The sequence below is a fragment of the Bombyx mandarina genome, chromosome 13 (genome assembly GCF_030267445.1).
Source record: "Bombyx mandarina strain Sakado chromosome 13, ASM3026744v2".
Lineage (NCBI taxonomy): Eukaryota > Metazoa > Arthropoda > Insecta > Lepidoptera > Bombycidae > Bombyx > Bombyx mandarina.
The window spans coordinates 12,294,484-12,317,488 of record NC_143220.1 but is presented as its reverse complement, the minus strand read 5'-3'; the positions used below and the strand labels follow the sequence as shown (position 1 = coordinate 12,317,488).

Here is a 23,005-nt window from a genome sequence, read left to right as displayed (position 1 = left end):
AGTATAGTTACAACGACTGTCCCACCCTTCAAATCGAAACACATTACTGCTTCACGGTAGAAATAGGCAGGCACCTACGAGTGCGGACTCACAAGAGGTCCTACCACCAGTAAAAAATACAAACAAACAGAAGTTTTTTATAAGAAAGAAACTGGACTTCAAAAAATAGATTTTCGATATAGACATAGACATCTCTACGTGAATACCGCCACCAATTTTCAGACTTGAGTCGGTAAGTTTACGTGTCAATTGTATTACAGAAATTAACTCTTGCCGGTTTGGTTTTTATTTAAGGATTAACGATTTAACGATGTTCGTCTATTATTTTTTTTCTTTTGGTCAGGAGGAAATCGCCGGACTTCCGCCCTTTTCTGGGGATACTGGGCGGGGTATGTCAGAATCGAACTGACTAAAACCTCCTGTCGCTCAACAACCAACGTCCAAACCTCTCATGAGACAGAACTCATGACAAGGCAAAGGGGGGAAAGTGAAGCGCTTAGTGCGGAGCACATCTCTCCCATCACCCTCCCCCTCGGGACGCCGGACTGGCGGTCGTCGGCGCCACGACCACCAGCCCTCTCGGTCGGCAGACTGTCCGAAGCCCGCCTAGATGGCGCCGGTTAGAGTGGGTTACCCTACGGAATACCCCGCTGGGCCAGAACCAGCGTGGGTCGAGGATGCCGGCCTTCCATCACCCGGATGCTCTTGCGTAAAACGCGCAGCTTGCACGTCGTCTTCTTAGGCCTCCCTCGCCGGTCCCCAGACCGACATGTGAGGGGGACCCGAAACACTTAGAGGGCCAGGGCTTGGGCGAGATCCGCCTCCCTGGCCCCCGCTCGACGGCGGCGGGATTGTGCGTCTCTCACGCGCCCCGCCGCCTCCTTCTGCGAGATGGTGCACTCGCAGAAGTCGAGCATCGCCTTCCACGACTCGTCGTCGGCGAGCATCGATGCCACAACACTCCGCAACGACAAGTCGGTTCCTATTTTTGCGACGAGGACACGGCGCCACCCCTCCCATGCGGGGTAGGCGACGAGCGTATGCTCTGCTGTGTCCAAGTCGCAACCACAATGGTGGCACTCTGCCGTCGGCTCGGCTGTGATCCGGTGCAGGAACTCACCGAAACAACCATGCCCAGTGAGCACCTGCGTGAGCCGGAAAGTGAGGCGTCCTCTGTCACGATTCACCCAATCCACAAGGACCGGGCGAATCGCCTCGACGCCCTACGACGTCCTACGACCAGCCGAAGGATCAGCCAGCCGTCTGGACCATGACTCCAGCACGGACCGCCGAGATTGGGCCCTCCGCGCTCTGACCACACTGGGGCGGGGACGCGCCACGCCCCGGGCACGTAGGTCAGCCCGCCACTTATAGTCAGCGGCGAGCGCCTCCGCTTCCAGAACCCAAGGCGGCGTCTCAGCCAGTACACACGCCGCCTCAAAGGAGATGGTGCGATAACCACGGATGACCCTGACCGCGATGGTGCGTTGCGGCCGTTGCAGCAGCTTCACCACCCCCACGGCCAGGGACTGGCTCCACACGGGCGCCCCGTATAGGGCCATTGATCGCACCACCCCCGTATAGAGACGGCGCGTCACTTGGTCATGTTCTTCTATAATAGTGGAGGTCACTAGTAAGCATGAGTTAAGAAATTTACATTGGAAAAATTTGTACCTATCTGCAAGATTGTATGCAGGTATACCTACCTAGTCATGTCTGATGCCAACACACCAGGCCTTTTATCGTTTCTCCGGAGACGACGTCCTGCGCGATCTTCCCGGGGATCGAATACCGTCCTATTGTCAAGACGGGTACCGGCGACGGCGAACCTTCGGTGCGCACTATGCGGTACCGTGGGTTTCGTGGAGTCGGAGTAGTGGGACTCGATAGGGTTTAGTCGGTAGTCGGTTTTGCGGGTTAGCTCTTGCCCGGCTGACGCCGTGCAGCGCCTCCCGCGCCTTTCTCAAGGCGTAGTCTCTCAGCAGGAATTGGAAGAAGAGGAGAATCTCGATCTTCCTCTTCTCCCTCTTCTTTTCTGGTCGCGCCGGAGTCCGACATAACCCGGTCTTTTACGCCCCTCGACCGGGTATCCGTAAATGGATTCAACAGCGTTAAAAAAAGTCCTTTTATCGTTTTGGCCACGATAATTTAAAAACTACTAAAACAACTATTATGATCACTAAAAGAGTAAATGAAAAGTATTTTTTAAATATTGCATAAATTTAAAACGTATAATAATTACTAGAAAATAAAACGGCCGTCTGATGTAGCGGTAAGTGACATGGTCACTACACAAGGGGGTCGCGGGTTCGAATCCCGCCAAGGGAAGATATTTGTATGATAAATATAAATGTCTTTTCCAGGGTTATGGATGTATATTAAATATATGTATGTGTATAATAAAACTCTTACATTTATTTCCGTTATCTGGTACCTGTAACACAAGTTCTTTACGAACTTATCACGGGACCAGTTAACGTGGCGTGATTGTTAGTAAATATTTATTTATATTTATTTATATTATACACATATGTTTAAGTAATATCACCTTCACACTACACCTACCAAGTTTCATCTCTGCACTCCCCTAAGGTAGACTGCTAGAGAATGCCTATGGCATTAAGTCCGCCTTTATACTTTCTAGTTTATGAAGTTATAAATAAATAAATAAATAAATTTATTTATAATTAAGTATTTAGGAGTTCAATTCTTGCTAGGTACATTTATTTAAAGTTATTTAATGAACATAATGTGTATGTGTTCAGAGCGCCTTCGAAGATAAAGGATTAATTAACATCGTGTAGAAACAAAACGCAAAACTGTATAGTACTTACTTGGTGGTGGTAAGATCGCAAAGGCTGTTTTTGCCACAGAGCAGTATTGCTTTCCAGTTTTTAGGATAGGAGAACTGTTATTCAATATAATTGAGGCTTCGACCTCATGTCTCCATGTGGGTGGCAGCGAGATCAAAATATATTTGACAAATAGTTTCCTATTCATATAGTTAACCTTATAGTAACTAAGCCGTAAGGATACCAGGGATGCGGTTGTCCCGTTTGGATATAATAACATTTACAATTCAAATAGCCGATCACTGTAGGGGGGCTGTAGGACCGTTTCGCTACAAATACGCAGTGTTGTGTTGTGTTTACGTTCTGTTGTCAACGTTTTAGTAGAAAGGTTTCTTTCGAAAATGGTTTTCTCTACAGTCCGGTCACTGGTCGAAATTCGACTATAAAAACTGGTACTTTAAGATTCACTTATTATGTTGCATTTTTGCTTTTGTTTTTGTAATTGTTATTTTTTCGGGAAATTATAAATATAAAAGTAATGGTTTTAAAATATTATTCTTTTGTATTGAAAATACTAAACTCGTCAATAGAAGCCAAGAACGAAAGAAAATCATTTGAAAAGAAGAGACGAAATTTTTACTCGAGTGTTTTATGTTTTAGGCAGCGGCTTAGCTCTGCCCCTGGTATTGCTGAAGTCCATGGGCGACGGTAACCACTCACCATCGGGTGGGCCGTATGATCGTCTGCCTACGCGGGCAATAAAAAAAATCTTTGCCTATTTACATATACATAGATTTGATTCTTTGGCTTTTCGAGTGTTCAAATCAAGAGAATGCTTCTGGGATGGCGAAATAGAGAAGAGGTATCTTGGATTGGGAAACGTTGCTTGGTTTATTCATGTCGAGAGATAAGATCTTATAGGAGTTCAAATCCTGGGGATACAATGTAACAATTTCCTAAATGTACATAAAGCATTGTTAGGAACGTCTTTGTCCATACGTAATTACTATTAGTATTGCGTAATCGGAGTCCACATGGATACCATTGTCGTGCCAAATCCTGTAGCAATGCAAACCTGTATTTTGGATTGAAGAACGGATTGAAGACGTTTTTTATTACAATTGAAACCTCGGTTTTATCTTAGTGACATTAAAGTCGTGGTGCCAACAAATAACGGATACAATAATAATCGTTATAAGTTTGGTATAAAATTAAGGATGTGCTTAATGTGAAACCAAATCTCAAATAATAAAAGGGCGAGGTGAAATAAAAACTTGTTTTAATTATTTTATTTATGTAATTCAAAGATTTTTAAGCGAGTCTTTTTCGTTTTGGCTATGAGAAAATAATTTGATGATTTTTATGAATATACTATTATCAATAATAAAATCACGTTTTACTATTATGTTAATTAAACATAGTTTGACTTGCCATTTATATGGTACACACGTCGAAGATGCTATGACAAAAACCTTCACTAAAGCGTTTATAGCAATTAGTGAACTCAATTGGATTAACACCGCGCGTGCTCACAGAACACAAACAAGCTAACAAAGCCAGATTATTATGATAACAAGTATTACTAATATCTTCTAAAAAATATATTTTTTTAATTATAATATGTGCAGTTTTGAATTATAATAATGGTTTGACATTCGCCATAAACTAATTTATGTAAATGTTAAGACAACATGTTTTCTGTCCGTCTGATTTTCAGCGTCCTTGACTTTAGAATAATAATTTTAAAGGTTTATCTGTATTATTTCTGATAATGTGATCGCAATCACATATAGGGCTTGTCTTTGTGTTGAAACTTAACGAAAAGGAGTAAAGATATTACAGGAAAAGACAAAAAATGACAGTTCAGCTGATTTTTTTATGTACTACCGCCATATTTCTTTTTTATTTTTTTTATTTCCGTTTTGGCGGACGCGTATACGGCCCACCTGATGGTAGGTGGTTACCGTCGCTCATGGACTTCAGCAATACCAGGGGCAATGCCAAGCAGACTCAAGCCGCTGCCTACTGTTTAAAACGTTGCGGTTTATAAATTAGGTTTTATTCATCTTTTTTGAGACCCACATGGTTCGGGGACTTTACCTTGGATCATTAAACTAGACTCTTGTTATTTTCAGAACCTCTTTCCTTAGATATTATGAGTACTGTCACCTTTTTTAATGCTCCTATTTCTGTTCTCTGCCCATTTTAGAATTGTATTAAATCATCGTGGCTATTAAATCACCAAATTTTATCTGTCAACTGCTAGATGAATCGCGACGGGGATGTCATCGGAACAATATCCACTTCCCAGAGTTGGATTTGATTCGAAAGGGTCCCGCTGTATTTCACGTTCACTACCTGACTTAAAATCTTAGATACTACAATACCCGATGTTTTATTTTAAACAAGTTATACACTGCGATTCTAGCAGATGTTACGTCTTTCGTCGCTAATCCATAGGCCCAATAATTAACAATGTTGCAAATTGACTGTATCTAATAACATATTCGATCGATTAGAATGGATAACGTAATTGTGGAATAAGAATTCGGAACAAGGCTGGGAGCAAATAATAAAATTGTCAGACGTGACTTGAAGCTCACAGCTGTCGAAAGGAACATAAACACCTACCGATGTTAGGGTGAAATGTGAGAGAAAAATACTGAGGAAGGTATAAGTAGGGCTGTCAAGTTGATTTCTTTTTTAACATTTTGCCTCATCCTGTATTTTATATATTATTCGAGCAAATAAAATGTTTTTATTAAGGCATTATTCTTTAAATAAATGACTTGGACGATGTTGATCAAAATATATACATACATACATACGTAGCACAAAACTGACTTATATTATCTATATCGAAAGAAGAAGTGATTTTTCTATAAGCTGCAAATGTTAAGAAAAATAAAAGTAGAAATATCTTATCTAAAATAGTACTACATAATTATATGGTATGATTATATACTACTACGCTCGAAGTTTATATGGAAACATTGGCTCCAAACTACCACTGATCTATTGGTTCAAGTTAAATTTTCCGAATTGTAAACGTAGTAGGTACATTCGTTCCGCAGATTCTAAGTTTTACAGACTCTTTACATTGAAAATCTACGAAAGTCTATTTTTTAGTTCAGGAGGAAATTGCCGTAATTTCCCCTGTGTTAGGAGCCATGAACCCGATTTTATACCCGCTGTCGAAAAATAGCCCACGTCCGAACCATGGATGAGACAGAACTCACCCGGGGAAAACGTGGGCAAGGTGACACGTTTCGCATGCAAAGGCGAAGATGAAACAATTAGTTGAGGATTAAATAGATCTGAGCCTGGTTGAGGATACAGTACTGTTTTTTTTTGGGCGGTGGTACCTACCCGCGCGGTCTCACAAGAGGTCCTACCACCAGTAAATAATACCAGTAAACTGATGAAATGTAAATAGTTTTTGGCAACCATGGCACGAAGAGTGAGAATTGCTATCATATTTCCGGCGTCGCATCGGCGAGTGCCTCTCAACAGTGAGAACTAGGAACCCGATGTTTGATCATTTATTTTCGTGTATTGGAATTTATATTACTTCCCAAATAAATAAATGGTTCTTATTTATTTGCGACTAGCGTAGTATTGTACTAGCTAAGCCGAGATGCACAGAATGACGCTAATTGCACTATCTGATTTTACGTTAACACGTTTTTCTGATAGAGTAAAGTTTAGTTTTTAACTGAATTTCGAAAGTATTGTTAATTGTTTGTATATTAAATGAAGCCGTCAGAGCAAAAGAGGTCTAGTCCAAAAATTTGCATATTCGTGCTTATATATATAGCAATTTCACCCATAGATAACAGATGGCTTAGTAAACATTATTTTTGCGCGTATTATTTTTGCCTACGAAACAGTGCAAAAGTAAATTCAAAACTCATTATCTCCATGCTGACTATGGCAAGACTATGGCCGCATTTGCGCTGACGGCCTCAAATGTACTATATTTAAATAAATGTACTTCCTATTTTCTATCTATTAGAGCTGATTTAAGCGATTGTTGTGTGTGTAATAATAAATATATTTTATTTTCGTATTGTTTTAAAATAATTTTTGACTATCTTTAGTGATAACAAATTTAAAACAAACTTCGGTTGGTTACTACTAACAGTGACGTCAATATCAAATCGAGAGAGCATTGTTTCGGAAACATTAAATAATAATTAAATATCTTGACGGAATGTTTATGTCCGGGAGCAAAAACTTAACGACGTTTGACGTCTTTGATTTTAAATAAAGCAGATTTTTTTTTAGTTAAATATATATGTATGTACATAATACTATGTGAGTCACCGGAACCTATAAAAAAAGTGAACATCGCTCTCTATCTTATTAAATTAGATTGAAAGCTAAGTTGCGTTGGATTAAATCATCTTTACGCTCTGCCCCTGGCATTGCTGAAGTCCATGGGCGACGGTAATTACTCACCATCAGGTGGGCCGTGCGCTCGTCTGCCTACAAGGGCAATAATTTTATTGCCCTTGTTTTCGCTTTTCAATATATTTATATTGAAAAGCGAAAACAGCTATAACAAGGGAAATTATAAAAAATGCGTTTGTGTACATAATGACGTCATAATAACAGGACATACAATTATAGGCGAGTAACCTTTTTTCTTTACCTATTCGCTGGTATACTAAGGAGCTATTATTACAACTACGCACGGACGGGCAGATGAGCTCACGGGCTCAACCTGAGAGAATTTTCTAACACTAGCCCTAGCAAGAGGAGAGCTTCGCAGAATCTATCACCGGATCGGAATGGCGACATTAGCGCTTGTCCCGCAATCGCATATAACTATGTATATAGGAAGCGCATAAGCAGTAGTTTTACCTCAAGCACCGGTCACCGTGCTCATCGAACCCGTCGCTTGCGACGAAGGCCTCGACGATCGAATTAACTCAGACGCAGCCCACTGAGTGTCTCGCCGGATCTTCTCAGTCGCATTTCCGATCCGGTGGTAAATTCTGCAAAGCACTGCTCTTGCTAGGGCCAGTGCTAGCAACACTCCGGTTTGAGCCCCGTGAACTCACCTACACGTCAAGGAGAAGCTGTAATAGCCTCTCAAAGCTTTCAGCATAGGTAGGAAAAAAGAAAATAAATTAAGTTTTGTAAGTAAAAGTAAGTTTTACGTCTGCGTCTGTGGATTTCGTAGGTACTAAGTGGCCGAAACAGCAGCGTTTCAATGAAAAAACAGGAACAAAGTGTGTTCAATTGATAGTAATCATTGCCGTTTATTGACCCGGTTGTTTCAAACTCTATTAATCATATCGTAATTGTATTCGTCTTATTATATAATTAAATTCGATAAGCTCGTCTCGATAATTAGCACGACAGTAGTTTAGTTTCATATAAATGTCAGTCGTCATGTAGCATTAGTTGCGAAAAGATGGAATTCAGTGTCGGATTCAATGAAAACAGTGCGAGAAGTAAGTTTTTTTTTGTTACATTTCAATATATTAATGATCTTAATTGCTTCAAGTTTTGTATAGGAAACAGTTGAATTAAATGTATGTTCTTTTTTCCTTTATAATTTTAGATCAAGCGTTTGGTTAGTTGTTATGGAACCTGAACCTATTGTTTTTAAGGCCTTTGTATACAGTCGAGCGTACAGCTCACCTGATGGGGAGTGGTTACCGTCACCCATGGACATCAGCAATGCCAGGGGTACAGTCAACTTCCTACCTGTCGCATAACTGTACCGTGGGTTCTCATGTTGTATTCTCGATCGGAGTCAGTGTATTTGTTCTTGTGTTTTCTTCGATTCTGGCTTGTCGTAGACATAATTTTATTGTAGCTAGCTACTTTTACGACTTAATATTGCATTTTTTATTGGCCTTAAATTATTTCTGACATTTCGAATACTCCACAGCCCTCATTGTCACAAACGATTAAGGTGTTATTCGCCGATATTTGAATAATGATCACTGTCAATTTTTCTTGTTTTAAAATGAATTGAAAAGTCAAGAACCATGTTATATAGAAAAATAATATAGTGACCTGAACCTAAAACCTAAAACCTGAAATTGAAGCGTATAAAAGTAGTCTTAGCTAGTCGTCGTGGCCTAACGGATAAGACGTCCGGTGCATTCGTGTTGAAGCGATGCACCGGTGTTCGATTCCCGCAGGCGGGTACCAATTTTTCTAATGAAATACGTACTCAACAAATGTTCACGATTGACTTCCACGGTGAAGGAATAACATCGTGTAATAAAAATGAAACCCGCAAAATTATAATTTGCGTAACTACTGGTGGTAGGACCTCTTGTGAGTCCGCGCGGGTGGGTACCACTACCCTGCGTATTTCTGCCGTGAAGCAGTAATGCGTTTCGGTTTGAAGGGTGGGGCAGCCGTTGTAACTGTACTTGAGACCTTAGAACTATATCTCAAGGTGTGTGGCGCATTTACGTTGTAGATGTCTATGGGCTCCAGTAACCACTTCACACCAGGTGGGCTATGAGCTCGTCTACCCATCTAAGCATAAAAAAAAAAGCTAGCTTATCTAAGCATAGTTTGGAAATTTTGCTTATTCTTTTTAGAATGTCTCTTTGTGTTGTGAAAATAGGTTAAGTTAATAGAAAAATAATTTTAGTCACTTGAAATAAGTTTGTTTTCGTTCTTCCAATTTATTTGCCTATGAAATGAGGGCATTCGCATCGTTAGATATGAGTAATGCAATGCGATGTAATAACTAATGAGTTTTCTGTAAACGTCAAATAGCAATATCAGTGCATTCCATCAGTATCTCTTGATTGATAAATTGCTTAATTAACCGATTTCATAAAGAAACATAAATCAAGTTAATTAAAGAGTTAAATACATTTAGATTTGTTTTTTGAGTTTAAGATACTAAATACTGGTGGTAGGACCTTATATGAGTCCGCACGGATAGGTACCACCACCCTGCCTATTTCTGCCGTGAAGCAGTAATGCGTTTCGGCTTGAAGGGTGGGGCAGCCGTTGTAACTATACTGAGACCTTAGAACTTATATCTCAAGGTGGGTGGCGCATTTTCGTTGTAAATGTCTACGGGCTCCAGTAACCACTTAACACCAGGTGGGCTGTGAGCTCGTCCACCCATCTAAGCAAAAAAAAAAAAACGTTGGATTTTTCTAAATATATTTATAATAATTATATATTGTCAAAATAGCTTTAAATAAGCATCTCTTTTTGTAATTAGCATAAGTTCGCATATATTAATACTTTTTTAAACGCACTTTTATTCAGCCACTATAAATACACTTTATAATGACATAATTAGTATTTTTGTTGAATACATTAAGCATTCTGGGTTCTGTTTATATGTATTGCTTCTAGTCTTGTATTATGAACATTTTCAGTACACGTTCCAAAAGAGAAAATTTATAGATAGAAATATTTTTTTAATCTGAATATAAAATATTTTTTGGAACGAAGTTCCTTACGGCAGGCTTGGAGGAGATACGGATTTTGCTGCGCGACCGAACTGAAAAAAATGTGATAGTAAAAACCGGAAGAAAAAGTCCGTGGAATAAGGCCTTGTTTTCCGCGATTTTTTTCTCGAAATTCTTTTTTTTTTTTTTTAATATGGACCTTCGTTCCTATCCAGTGTCCCACGACATCACACATCTTTTTTTTTTAATATTGAATTGTCATCGGTCCTTAACAAGTATACCAAATTTCGAGTTAATCCGACGTTTTGAAGGAGGTCAAAATAATGTTCAAAGATTCCATTACAAAGAGACATACGTCTGAAGCTAGTAAAAGCGTATTAATAATGTCAAATGTTGAGATTTATTTAATATAGTAGTAGTCTTCTAGATAGTGATATTTAGTTTGTCATAATGATTCTCGTTGTACTCCTCGATTACAACTAGACTACTGAGGCATTAGACAAACCCACTGCGTTTCTTACTGGATCATCTCAGTGGGTCGCGATTCCGATCCGGTGGTAGATTCTGCGACGCACTGCTCTTGCTAGGGCTAGTGTTGACAAACTGTTTCAGGTTGAGTCCGTAAGCTCTAATACCAGCCAGAGCGTAGCTGGAATAACCATTTGGCTACCAGTGAATAGGTAGAAAGCCATAAAGTCCAATTCTTTTACAGAAATAGAAAACGTCATCTTTGTTGATAAAACAGTACGTGTGAACTTCGAGAATGGCCCTTCGATTCCCTTTGAAGACTGTTGGCTTAGAGATCATTGCAGGTAAATTTTCCATGACTAGTTCCTTAAAACGAACAAAAAGATGAGAAATCCGTGCACTTTGCTCAAGATATTTAGCATTTTCGCGTTAAACACCGTCGACTTTAAGATCTGAGGTCCGATTGTATTAAACAAATGGGTAATGAAAAATACAGATTCATTAGATTGTTCAATGAGTACTATTTACAAATCGGGTTTTTTTATAATTTTTTTATTGCTTATATGGGTGGACGAGCTCACAGCCCACCTGATGTTAAGTGGTTACTGGAGCCCATAGACCTCTACGACGTAAATGCGCCACCCACCTTGAGATATAAGTTCTAAGGTCTCAAGTATAGTTACAACGGCTGCCTCACCCTTCAAACCGAAACGCATTACTGCTTCACGGCAGAAATAGGCAGGGCGGTGGTACCTACCCGCGTGGACTCACAAGAGGTCCTACCACCAATAATTACGCAAATTATAATTTTGTGGGTTTGATTTTTATTACACGATGTTATTCCTTCACCGTGGAAGTCAATCGTGAATATTTGTTGAGTACGTATTTCATTAGAAAAATTAGTACCCGCCTGAGATTCGAACACCGATGCATCGCTCAACACGATTGCACTGGACGTCTTATCCCTTAGGCCACTACGACTTCTTTTAGGCCACGACGACTTCTTGTTTCAATTGTTTTCTATTATACTAAAACATCACATGAAGCGCAGCGAAGGATGTTTATGGGCTGATGACGGTGATCGTCTCAATTATTGTGGGGACAAAATCTATTAAAAAAAAAGTAAATGAAAGTTCGCTATGAAAGCCTCAGCGTAACTGGAAAATAGAATAAATAAGATTTCAATGTTACATTTATGTAATGTTTGTAGATGTACACAATGCTATCACGCGAATACGTTCCAGAGAGCTAAACACATTTTAGAACTGCCCGATTCGAAGATACTTACATTACAATTCGATAAGAACAGTCTAACAATTGAATGTGAGTATGTCATGTAACTTTAGTATTATAACTTTGTTATTGCGTAGACGAGGGACTGGGCCGGAAATTGGTGTTAAATGGTACCTTAGCCCATAGAAGTGAATACCATCACCTATCTTGAAACATAATGTCAAAATTTTGATTAGTTTATTAGTTTATTTTTATAATTTATTATTATAAGTTGGAACGAATTAAGTGTTTGAAGCTCGAATATTTATTAAAAGAAAAACTTTTACTGTAGACAACCAAGGTTGCGATGCTTGTTACAATATCTCAATTAATAGTCCTAGATATTATTTTATTTACAGCTAATTAGATATTGGGTTAACAATTCTGTATTTGGTGTGGAGCGATGTGGTGTCAAAGCTATTAATTGTGTGTTCAATGCAATTAACGAACTCATGATTGTTTCGCGGCAGAAATAGGTAACACGGTTATACCTACCCGTGTCAGAATAAAATATGTGATCCCTAATGGCTCGGTTAATTACTAAGCACCGAGCTGAACGTGATTTACTTGAGAAACAAAATTAAATGTAAGCTTAATTTCAGGGGACGATAAGCACACTACAGAATTCACAGCGGACTTTCTGTCGCAATTCGATTATAAAACTTGGAAAAATAATCGCAGATTGAAGCCTAGATTGTGGCGTGGCTGTAACGTTGCTGACAGAATAGCTAATGTACACGTTGATGAGTTTCTTGACTCTGACGACAGTTCAAAGGAAGTATTTCAATCGCTTCTCGACTATGGCGTTGCGTTTATAACTGGTGTAAGTTGTAGAGATTATTTTATTTGGATTTGGATTGGATTTATTTGGATTATTTTATTTGGGCCTTATATCCTTATATTGAAATTGATTTGATTATGTGGTAAATGACGTTTCTTGTTTAAATTTTTTTAATGTTATATATTTTTAATGTTATCTCAGATGTGTCCCTAATGTTGTCTCAGATGAGAACCACTGCTTTGTGTCTGTCACTGAAACTAATCCTCTTGGTATTTGCTCTCCTGGCCCAGAAATGGAAGTATTGCTCCACGCTTCACCGAAGTTGTGCTTTGTAAACAAAATAGCCAGAAATTGACCAGTCTATTGTTACACAACTAAACATAGTATAAAATTCGTTATTTTTTTTATTCGCAAATACTTTTTTTAAGTTTAAGATGGAGAACATTTATATTTAATACGGGGTAATGCGTAGACATATTCTAATTCATAAACAAATGTATTAAGAAATGTAGTCCAACCAAAACGCCTTTTTTTTTTTTTTTTTTTCACAGGAGAAAATCGCCGGATCCCCACCCGCACGGCAGGTGGGGTATGTGGGAGTCGAACCTCACTAAAAACTCCTGCCGCTCACAGCCGGCGCCCTACCCCGGACCGGGTGGGAACCCAGTCGGAGTTATTGAGACGGCGGGACAGGGTTTACGCAGAGCACATTACATCCATCCCGCCGTCCCCCAGACGCCGGACCGGCGGCCGCCAGCAACATGACCGCCGGTTCCCTCGGTCGACGGGCCAAGAGCCCGATTGATAGCACCGCGCTACACCTTCCCCCGGAGCGGTCGGGGGAACGCGACCTACCACGCTGCCCCACGCCTAAGCTCCTCCCCGCACAAAGCGGGTGGAGCCCGAAGCTCTTAGGGGGCCGGGTTACGGACGGGACCCCGGTCCCGACCCCCTGCTCGGCGGCGGCGGGTTTCTGCGTAGTGAGGAGAGCTTTGCCTCACTCGCCCCGCCGCCTCCTTCTGCGAGATGGTGCACTCGCAGAAGTCGAGCATAGCCTTCCAAGACTCGTCGCCGCCAAGCATCGACGCCACGACGCCAGGCAGCGACAAGTCTGGTCCTATCTTTGCGACAAGGACACGGCGCTGCACCTCCCAAGCGGGGCAGACAGCGAGCGTATGCTCCGCCGTGTCCAGGTCGTGTCCACAATGGTGGCACCTCGTCGTCGGCTCAGCTCCTATCCGGTGCAGGTACTTTCCGAAGCATCCGTGCCCAGTCAGCACCTGCACCAGACGGAAGGTGAGGCGTCCTCGGCCACGATTCACCCAGTCATAAAAGACCGGGTAAACCGCCTCGACGGTCCGTAGACCCCACGTGGGGTTGGCCAACCGCCTCGACCACGATTCGAGCACAGACCGCCGAGAATGGGCCTTCCGCGCCCGCAGCTCACTTTTGGAGGGACGCGCCACGCCCAGAGCATGAAGCTCACTGCGCCACCGATAGTCGGCAGCGAGCGACTCCGCCTCCAGCTCCCATGGCGGCGTCCCCGCCAACACACACGCCGCCTCGAATGAGACGGTGCGATATCCACGGATGACCCTGATAGCAACGGTGCGCTGCGGCCGGCGCAGGAACCGAGCCATAGTAGCCCGATTGCGCGGCTCAGCCCATACAGGCGCACCGTACAGGGCCATCGATCGCACCACCCCAGCGTAGAGGCGGAACCAAAACGCCTTAAATATAGTTTAGCATTAGACGTGGAACAACGGTTGAACTCTACTTAGATGTCTGAAACAAAGACTTTTTCATCGATATTCTTGTTTTAGATGCTATATGTAGCATCCTGATTAACAATATATGTATATTTGTAATAGTGTCTAGTAGATAAATCCTTTTGTTGATGACTATATGCTCCAAAGCACAAAAGCCTGTACAATCTAAACATTAATGCTAATATAAATTGTACAGATAAATTTTATATTTAACAAAAACATTCTATTCTGCCGTATTCAATACAACTATTTCTGCCGTGAAGCAGTAATGCGTTTCGGTTTGAAGGGTGCGGTAGCCGTTGTAACTATACTGAGATCTTAGAACTTATATCACAAGGTGGGTGGCGCATTTACGTTGTAGATGTCCATGGGTTCCAGTAACCACTTAACATCAGGTGGGCTGTGAGCTCGTCGACCCATCTAAGCAATAAAAAAAAATTGCTAAAAATAATAAATTGTTATTAATTACATAAAACTATCCATAAATGATTTATTGAAGAAGATATCACACGTCATCCTTCTCGTGTTAGATTAATAACACTACTTCAATCCATTAATCATATTTCATACACATTTAAATCGTTTAACCAGGTGCAACCAAGCGCGGAAGCTACAGAAACAGTGTGCAAAGCTTTAGGAGGAATTCAACACACTATTTTTGGTGCTACGTGGGAATTCACCACAGTTGCTGATCACGCCGACACGGCCTATACCAATCTACCTTTGGCTGCGCATAATGATAATATTTATTGGACTGAAGCGGCTGGGTAAGATAAAAAAAACATAAACGTGGTAGAGGAAATCAAATCTAGGGACTATACACGCCATTACGGATCCTTCTGATCCATTAATGGGGCTTTTAGGTACCACAAGCACTGGTCACCGTCCTCGTCGAACCCGTCGCCTGCGACGAAGGGCTCGACGAGTGAATTAACCCATAGATACAGCCCACTGAGTTTCTCGGCGGATTTTCTCACTGGGTCGCGTTTATCCAGTGGTAGAATATGCGAAGCACTGCTCGTACTAGGGTCAGTGTTAGCAACACTCCTGGTTTGAGCCCCGTGAGCTCACCTATACGTCAAGGGGAAGCCGAGCATCAGCATAGATAGGAGAAAAAAAAAACAAGGGACTATTTTAGGATTCCGTGTCCAATAGTTGCTAATGGAGTATTTTTATTTTGTCCATATCCTGAGTTTGTTGTCATTCACATCAGATAAATTACGTCTGTTTTAAATGCCATTGCCATTTTGAAATCTACTATAATATTAGTTCCATGAGTATAATCTGACGTAAATTTTAACACAAATCCAATAAAAAAGGGAATCTATAATATCACTGGGAATTACCTTTTAAAATAATTTTAATAAATTGAATTTCCGTTGTGTTAGTTCTTCAAGCTAAATAAAAATTTAATTATTTAGATTTGTTAAATTAATTATCGGCAAGACCGCGATTGTGATATAACACGGCCCGAAAAATTTCTTTCCATAACAAATAAGAGACAAAACTTGGCTGTAGACATTCCAGTATTATGTCGTAGTGTCGCTGAAAATCTGTGAATCAATATGATATAATGTCGATTGGGAAGTCTCGGAAACATGCGTACCTCTGGGTTTTATCGATAAAATGTCGATCGCGAACCCGGGTTCGTATTTTGACAAAAGGTACAGCCGTTCAACACGAGCGTCGGTTCAGCCGACCCTTGACATTTTCTTCCAATTTTCTTTTACCTGAAATACCTTATGAAGCCTTTTCGCAATTCTCGAGACTACGCTGTGGAAATGAAAGGTGATATTTTGGTGTAACCACATTTGTAATTGTTTTTTTTTGTATAAGGGCTGCTGGAAATTTTATCTTTTCAAATAATTGACATGTGAGGGGAGAATATCTTATGAAAGTGCTTATATTGTGGTTTCTTGTGGTACTTAATAGTCTTACTCGCGAAATATTTTGATCGTTAGTGGTTAAGTTACATTACTCAATGATTCTAACTCAGGAGTCAGTTTCAAGACTCGTGCCACATTTGTACTGCATGCCCAGATTTTTCTCGAAGTCTTTTGTATTATATCTAACAATTTAATTAAAAAGTACTTACGAACTCATGCGTAGCATCAGCTTTTCGGCCGCTAATTTGATTTTAACTGAAATATTACCTATAACAATAATACTCTTTGTGTGAATTCGATTTGAATCATAGCTTTTATATTTCAATTAATCTTAAGTGTACCTGTTTCTAAGGATTCGAGAATGTTATCAACATCAATATTTCGATAACATGAAATAAAACCAAAACCCAAATTTTATTTAATATGAAACACTTTTGAAGATTTTAATATACGTATTCTTTTATTTACCTTTCGCAGGCAAATGTCACATAATCGTATTAAATAATACTTTGGTATTTGCATCAATTGAAAATGAGCATGCATTAAATTAAGATGAAACAAAACATTTCAGCCTCCAAATCCTTCACTGCATAGAACATACAAACGGTACGGGCGGTGAAACTATTCTTGTTGACGGCTTCTACGGAGCGACTTGTCTGAAGGAAGATCACCCGGAGGATTATGAATTCCTAACAACATACGAGATTGAGGGCGAATATATAGAACGTCGCCATCATTTCACGCATAGCGCACCTGTTATCCAAATCGACAAGAATACTGAAGATATTAAACAAATAAGGTTTACCTTACCTTTTATCAAAACGGTTAGCGGTGCATCCCATAAAAGGTTAAATCAAGGTGGCCATGGTCCTGGTTTAAGTGGTCAGCGATGTATAAAGATATCAAAATACAATACACGATGGAATATTTAAATCAAATTTGTATGAACAAATATAAAAAAAATGTATAACAGCCCAAAGAGCGTACGGTTTGCGTGGTATGGACATGTGATGCGTAGACAGGAGATGCATGTAATTAGGAGATGTATGGAAATGGTAGTGCAGGGTAGAGGGGGAAGAGCTCGACCGAAGAAGACATGAATGGAGCATGTTAATAACGATATGAGAGAGAAAGAGGAGTGAGTGTTGAGATGACGGCTGATAGAAGAGGATGGAATAGGAAAATTCGCTGTGCCGACCACACCTAGTACGATAAGGTGGAGATAAAGAAGATAAAAACCCATTATTCAGACCAGAACGAATTCCAATCTCGCGGTAGGCAAGTGGTACCTATCCGTATAGGCTTACAAGGACCCCACTAGTAACTTGTGACTGTTTCATAACAGAAACTCACATAGCTGTGAAACCGTTTACTAATAATAATTTTTATTATAATTGAAAGGTCCAACCTGCCTTGCGATTCTCTAAAATTTAAAACAAGAACTCGCAAGATATCACTACAATGTTCACGTTCACTTCGCATTCGCAATGAAATTACGCAATGAAATTGATTTGGAATTCTATTAACACTAATCATAATTACCCGGCCTCGAGCGAAGTGAAGTGACAACGAAGTTTGTTTATAGTTTTGTGTTTTCGGATTTGGATTTTGCAACTAGTCAAAACCGGGAGTTTCAGTGCACCATAGACTTTGCAATAACATTTTTATAACATTGAACACTTACATAAGACCAGCAGAAGAAGATGTTGTAATTTTACTCAATTTCAGGATGAAGCAATAGGAAAAATAGACTTTAGAAAAGCCATCTAATCGGCTCGTTAATTTTAACAATACATATGTACATTACAGATTCAATGTATACGATAGATCAGCTATGGCATTCAGGAGTGGCAGGGACTGTCGGCTCTACTATCGTTCCTTGAAAAATCTAGCTCGGTATTACGAAAATAAGGAAAACCAATGGATATTCAAATTAGTTCCAGGTAGATACAACGGTTTTTAGTTTTTGTAGAATTAGGTTTTTATTAAATTCACTATTTTTTTTAACTGATGCTTTTTCCTTTGGCGTTTCAAATTGTAGTCTACTTTTTATCTCTTAATCATTTATTATGTTACTTCCTAAATATTTACAAACGATTATACGCATTTAATTGTTGATTTAGAAAAATAATTCGGTGTATTATGTCAATATTCTTAACACTTAAATCAGTGGGACCTACAAAACTGAAGATTGATGATAAAGAAAAGCTCTGCTTTCATCTCTTATTTGGCATTGGACTTTTTGGCGGGAACGCGAGGAGTGAAGTTGTGTGATTTCTTTTTTTTTTTCGTCCATTTACTGTTTCTTCAGGTTTAAATGTGTAATTACGGTGGTTAATTAACTATTTAATATCTGTGAAAGGGCAAAAATATGGGAAAATGAAATAAAGTCGCTGGACGTAATTTCTCGGGATCCTCCAAAAAGTCGACTAAAAATGGAAATGACCACCATTTTACTGAGATTATATTTCATCTCAGTTGATTAATGTCTCAAATTAATCATCTACATTTCATTTCACTCCATATTATCATTTTTCATCAAAATAAGAATATAATTTAAAATAAGACATGACTTAAAGGTCTTAGTTACCAGGTCATAAAATACCTTAAAAAAATATATTTGGCATTACAGGTCTTGTGATGGTAATAGACAACTTCAGACTGCTTCATGGTAGAAACGGTTTCACTGGAAGGCGGGTGCTGTGCGGTGCGTATGTGTCGCGCTCTGACTGGCTGGACAAAGCTCGGTCGTTAAATCTCATTCAATAACATCGTTATGATCATTATGTTGTTAGATTATCCAATAACATCATTATGATCATTATATTGTTAGATTAGTCCTATTTTTGAATTATTATAAGTAATAAATAACTATAAAAATTATAACCTTAATAATGTGAATAAAGATTAAAAAATCAATTGGATCTTATTAAATTGTAATAAAATTAAATAATAAAATTAAATTGTAGCTATAATTGAGACCTTAGAACTTATATTTTAAGGTGGGTGGCGCATTTACGTCGTAGATGTCTACGGGCTCCAGTAGCCGCTTAACACCAGGTGGGCTGTGAGCTCGTCCATCCATCTATCCATCTAAGCAATAAAAAAAGGATATATCGAAAGCTGTTAATTACTAAAAAATGTCTGTTCAAATGTTTCTTAAATTCAAAAATTTTAAGTGCATTAGAGTAAATGTAACAATTAGATTCGTAAGATACTTAATCGGCATTTGTTTCTAATAAAATTCGCATATTATGATAAATGAATAATAATTTTAAAGATTGAACCTAAACCAGATAATCGCTCACACTTCTCCCTAATTAGTACATTATGAGACTACGTGCGCCTGTGGAAAAGGGCTTAAGCTTAAAACATTTTGGGAGGCGCTTTTAAGGTTTTAAAATATGATTAAGTGAAGAATATTAATCTCTATGAAGCACCGAGCTGAAGATGCCATTTTTTATACTGTGTCTATCTTCGGCTAAGACGTGTCAAAGACTCGATTTTTAAAAATCGATTTACTAATAATATGGGTTCCTAATAATATGGGGAATTCTATCGATTCCACCTTGTCGTCAATTTCGAATAAAAATATTTTAAATTTTTATAAAAATTAAAGAAACAGTGATAAATATATATTTTTAATTAATATTCCAAAAAATATCTGTCCTGTAAAGTTTATTCGATTTTATTCACATTTTATGATTCATTTCATTATTTTATCAATATAAAGAGTCAATACTCTTTATTTTTTATCTAATCATAACATAATACAAATATGAAAAATATATAGCAAAAGAAATTCCGTTCCAACAAATGGTCTATAAGGCACCTGTCTCTTTTTTTTTAATAATTTTACTGTTAAAATAAAAATGTTTTTTTTATGTAATCAAGTTCATGTTTCAAGATTAACTACTTACTGGCAGACTATTCGATGTTAAGGTATTGTCTAATCACAAAACGAATAAATTTATTGCATTCGTTTTTTTCTATTACTTTAGTTTTACTTCGGTCACATCGTTTGTAGAGGCCCCGATAACTTAGAGAAGCTGATGGTAGTTGGTCAGGTTGACGGGAGAAGATCACGCGGATGCTCACCTACCCGCTGGTCTGGTCTAGTAAAGACGCTCACTGGCCTACCAATAGGCTATAAATACCGCCAAGGACAGGAAGACGTGGTGAAGCATTGGGCATCGAGTGGTCAACATTTCAAATTAGACACGATCTTCAGCAAATTTTTTTTCCTTCCTATGCTGATAGCCTTGATAGGCAATTTCAGCTTCGCCCTAACATGTAGGTGAGCTCACGGGGCTCAAACCGGAGTGTTGCTAACACTGGCCCTAGCAAGAGCAGGGCTTCGCAGAATCTACTACCGGATCGGAAACGCGACCCACTGAGAAGATTCGGCGAGAAGCTCAATGGGCCACTTCAGTAATGGACAGACCGACTCAGATGAAAAAGAAGAAGTTTAGTTGTATTGTATTCGTTTATTTGTATCTAATATTTGTTCGAAGCACAGAACTATGATGATCGGTGGTGATGCGGTTCATGAGTTCGATTCCCACATCGGACGAACTTCGAGTTCAAATCCAGCTCACATTTTCATCAATTTCACTAATAAAATATGTATACGTGTTCAAAGTGACTCACTATAAAGTACACATCAAAATGAAAACCGTAAACTTCATATACTACCAGTACTACCAGTTTTTACTGGTGGTAGGACCTCTTGTGAGTCCGCACGGGTAGGTACCACCACCTTGACTATTTCTGCCGTGACGCAGTAATGCGTTTCGGTTTGAAGGGTGGGGCAGCCGTTGTAACTGTACTTGAGACCTTAGAACTTATATCTCAAAGTGGGTGGCGCATTTACGTTGTAGATGTCTATGGGCTTCAGTAACCACTTAACACTAGGTAGGCTGTGAGCTCGTCCAACCATCAAAGAAAAAAAAAGGAAATACGCAGGCTTATAAATTTTGCGGGTTTGATTTTATTACACTCTGATTCTTCCCTTTTCGTGTTGATTTGATGTTAACTTGAATTCGTGTATTTCCTTAGAAAAATGAATACCTGTCTGTTTGCTTCGGAAGAAGAAGAAGGGTCGTCGTACCCCCTTTCGGGGGCACGGAACGGGCCTCGGGGCAAACCCCACTGCCCGGGACGAAGCTCCCTGCCACATAGGGCAGGGGTGAAATGATGCAGGGAGGATTCGGGGATAGGTACGCTGTTCGCTGCGTGTTCGGCGGCAATTTACATCTATATATATACTTATATATAATACGATGGGCAGTCTGGTGACGGCTCGATGCCCGCGGCGGTGACACCCCGGCGCCGGCTGCTGTCCTCTGGTTTTTTTTTTTTTTTTTTTTATTTTTTTTTTTTTTTTTTTTCCCTTACTCTCTAACTACACGCTAACTAAAACTAAACTACACTACTATTTACATAAGCCAGGACAACAGTCAGCAACCGTGGGGCCCGCCACCGGCCCCATGCGGCGGCCCCACCTCTACAAACCATCGCGGGGAGGGACCGATTTAAACACTCCCCAGACGGGGGAGTGGTCCCCCAACGGGGGTGGGAAATGGGTCCCCATAAGGGGCATCCCAACGATGTGGGGGGAAATGAAGAGTGTGGACAGCTCAGTCCCATGGGGGCACTCATTATGAGCACTCCCATATCACTCCGATTAAGCCGACTATCTTACCATAGCCGGGGGTTCCAGTAGCTCCCTTAGTAGCGCCAGACCATCAGGTGGTCTAGCGTGCAAGGGAGCTAAGTTGTGGAGATGCTCGTGGGGTCCACCGTCAGCCCGCTCGTAAAGATTACGAGCTAGCCTCCGGATGAACTCCTCGAGCGACTCCACATCCAGATCCCGGGCGATTACGGCATTACTGACGTAACGCCCTGCTCCGACTATCGTGCGAAGAGCCAGATTCTGCTGGGCCTGTAACTTCACCCGCGTGACCTGCGGGATGAGGTGATACCAGGCCGCAGCTGCGTACGTGATACGGGAACGGACATACGTCATTATAAATGCCGAGCTTAGTCCTGACCGGCATCCTGGAGGCCAACACCGGCCGGAGGAGGAATCTCGCGTAGCGAGCGACCGCCAACGCCGACATGGCGTGGGCGGTCATCCTCAAACTCCGGTCGATATCGACCCCCAAGTACCGGACGCTGGATCTAAACTCGACATTAGCGCCACGGAGACTGAGCTGTCCCGGGACGACTCTTGTGCGGACCGGACCGAAGAGAATAGCCGCGGTCTTCCCCACGTTGACCGCGACCCTCCATTGGTCCAGCCACTGGGGCAGTAAGTCCAATAACCTCTGCATCCTCGAAATGGCCGCAGAGGGGAAGTTGGATGACGCGAAGTAGGCGCTGTCGTCGGCAAACAGCGCCAACTTCACGTCGGCTTCCCACGCTTCGAGGTTGCCCTCGAGCGTGGGAATATCGTTGGTATAGAGGTTTGCTTCGGAGACTGACGCTTGATGTGAATACCAAGAACGTCTTACAATTTAGATAATGACGGCTCCGTTTTTTTCGTTCCGTTTAATTCAATACAATTCAAACTTCAACCTTATATCTTAGAGTGGGAGGCAGCATTCACGTTACGTTATCAAAAAATATA

The 23,005-nt window shown here is 40.5% G+C and overlaps 1 protein-coding gene across 1 annotated transcript; it reads left to right on the top strand.

The window, feature by feature from the left end:
• The first annotated feature begins 8,137 nt into the window (after nt 1-8,137).
• On the top strand, nt 8,138-19,268 carry Tmlh (Trimethyllysine hydroxylase). The gene is made up of 8 exons (XM_028172799.2): nt 8,138-8,254; nt 10,911-11,010; nt 11,877-11,989; nt 12,541-12,761; nt 15,080-15,255; nt 16,946-17,173; nt 18,184-18,317; nt 19,007-19,268. The coding sequence occupies exons 1-8, from the start codon at nt 8,215-8,217 to the stop codon at nt 19,141-19,143; spliced, it is 1,149 nt and encodes a 382-aa protein (XP_028028600.2). The 5' UTR covers nt 8,138-8,214; the 3' UTR covers nt 19,144-19,268.
• Nucleotides 19,269-23,005: the final 3,737 nt, after the last annotated feature.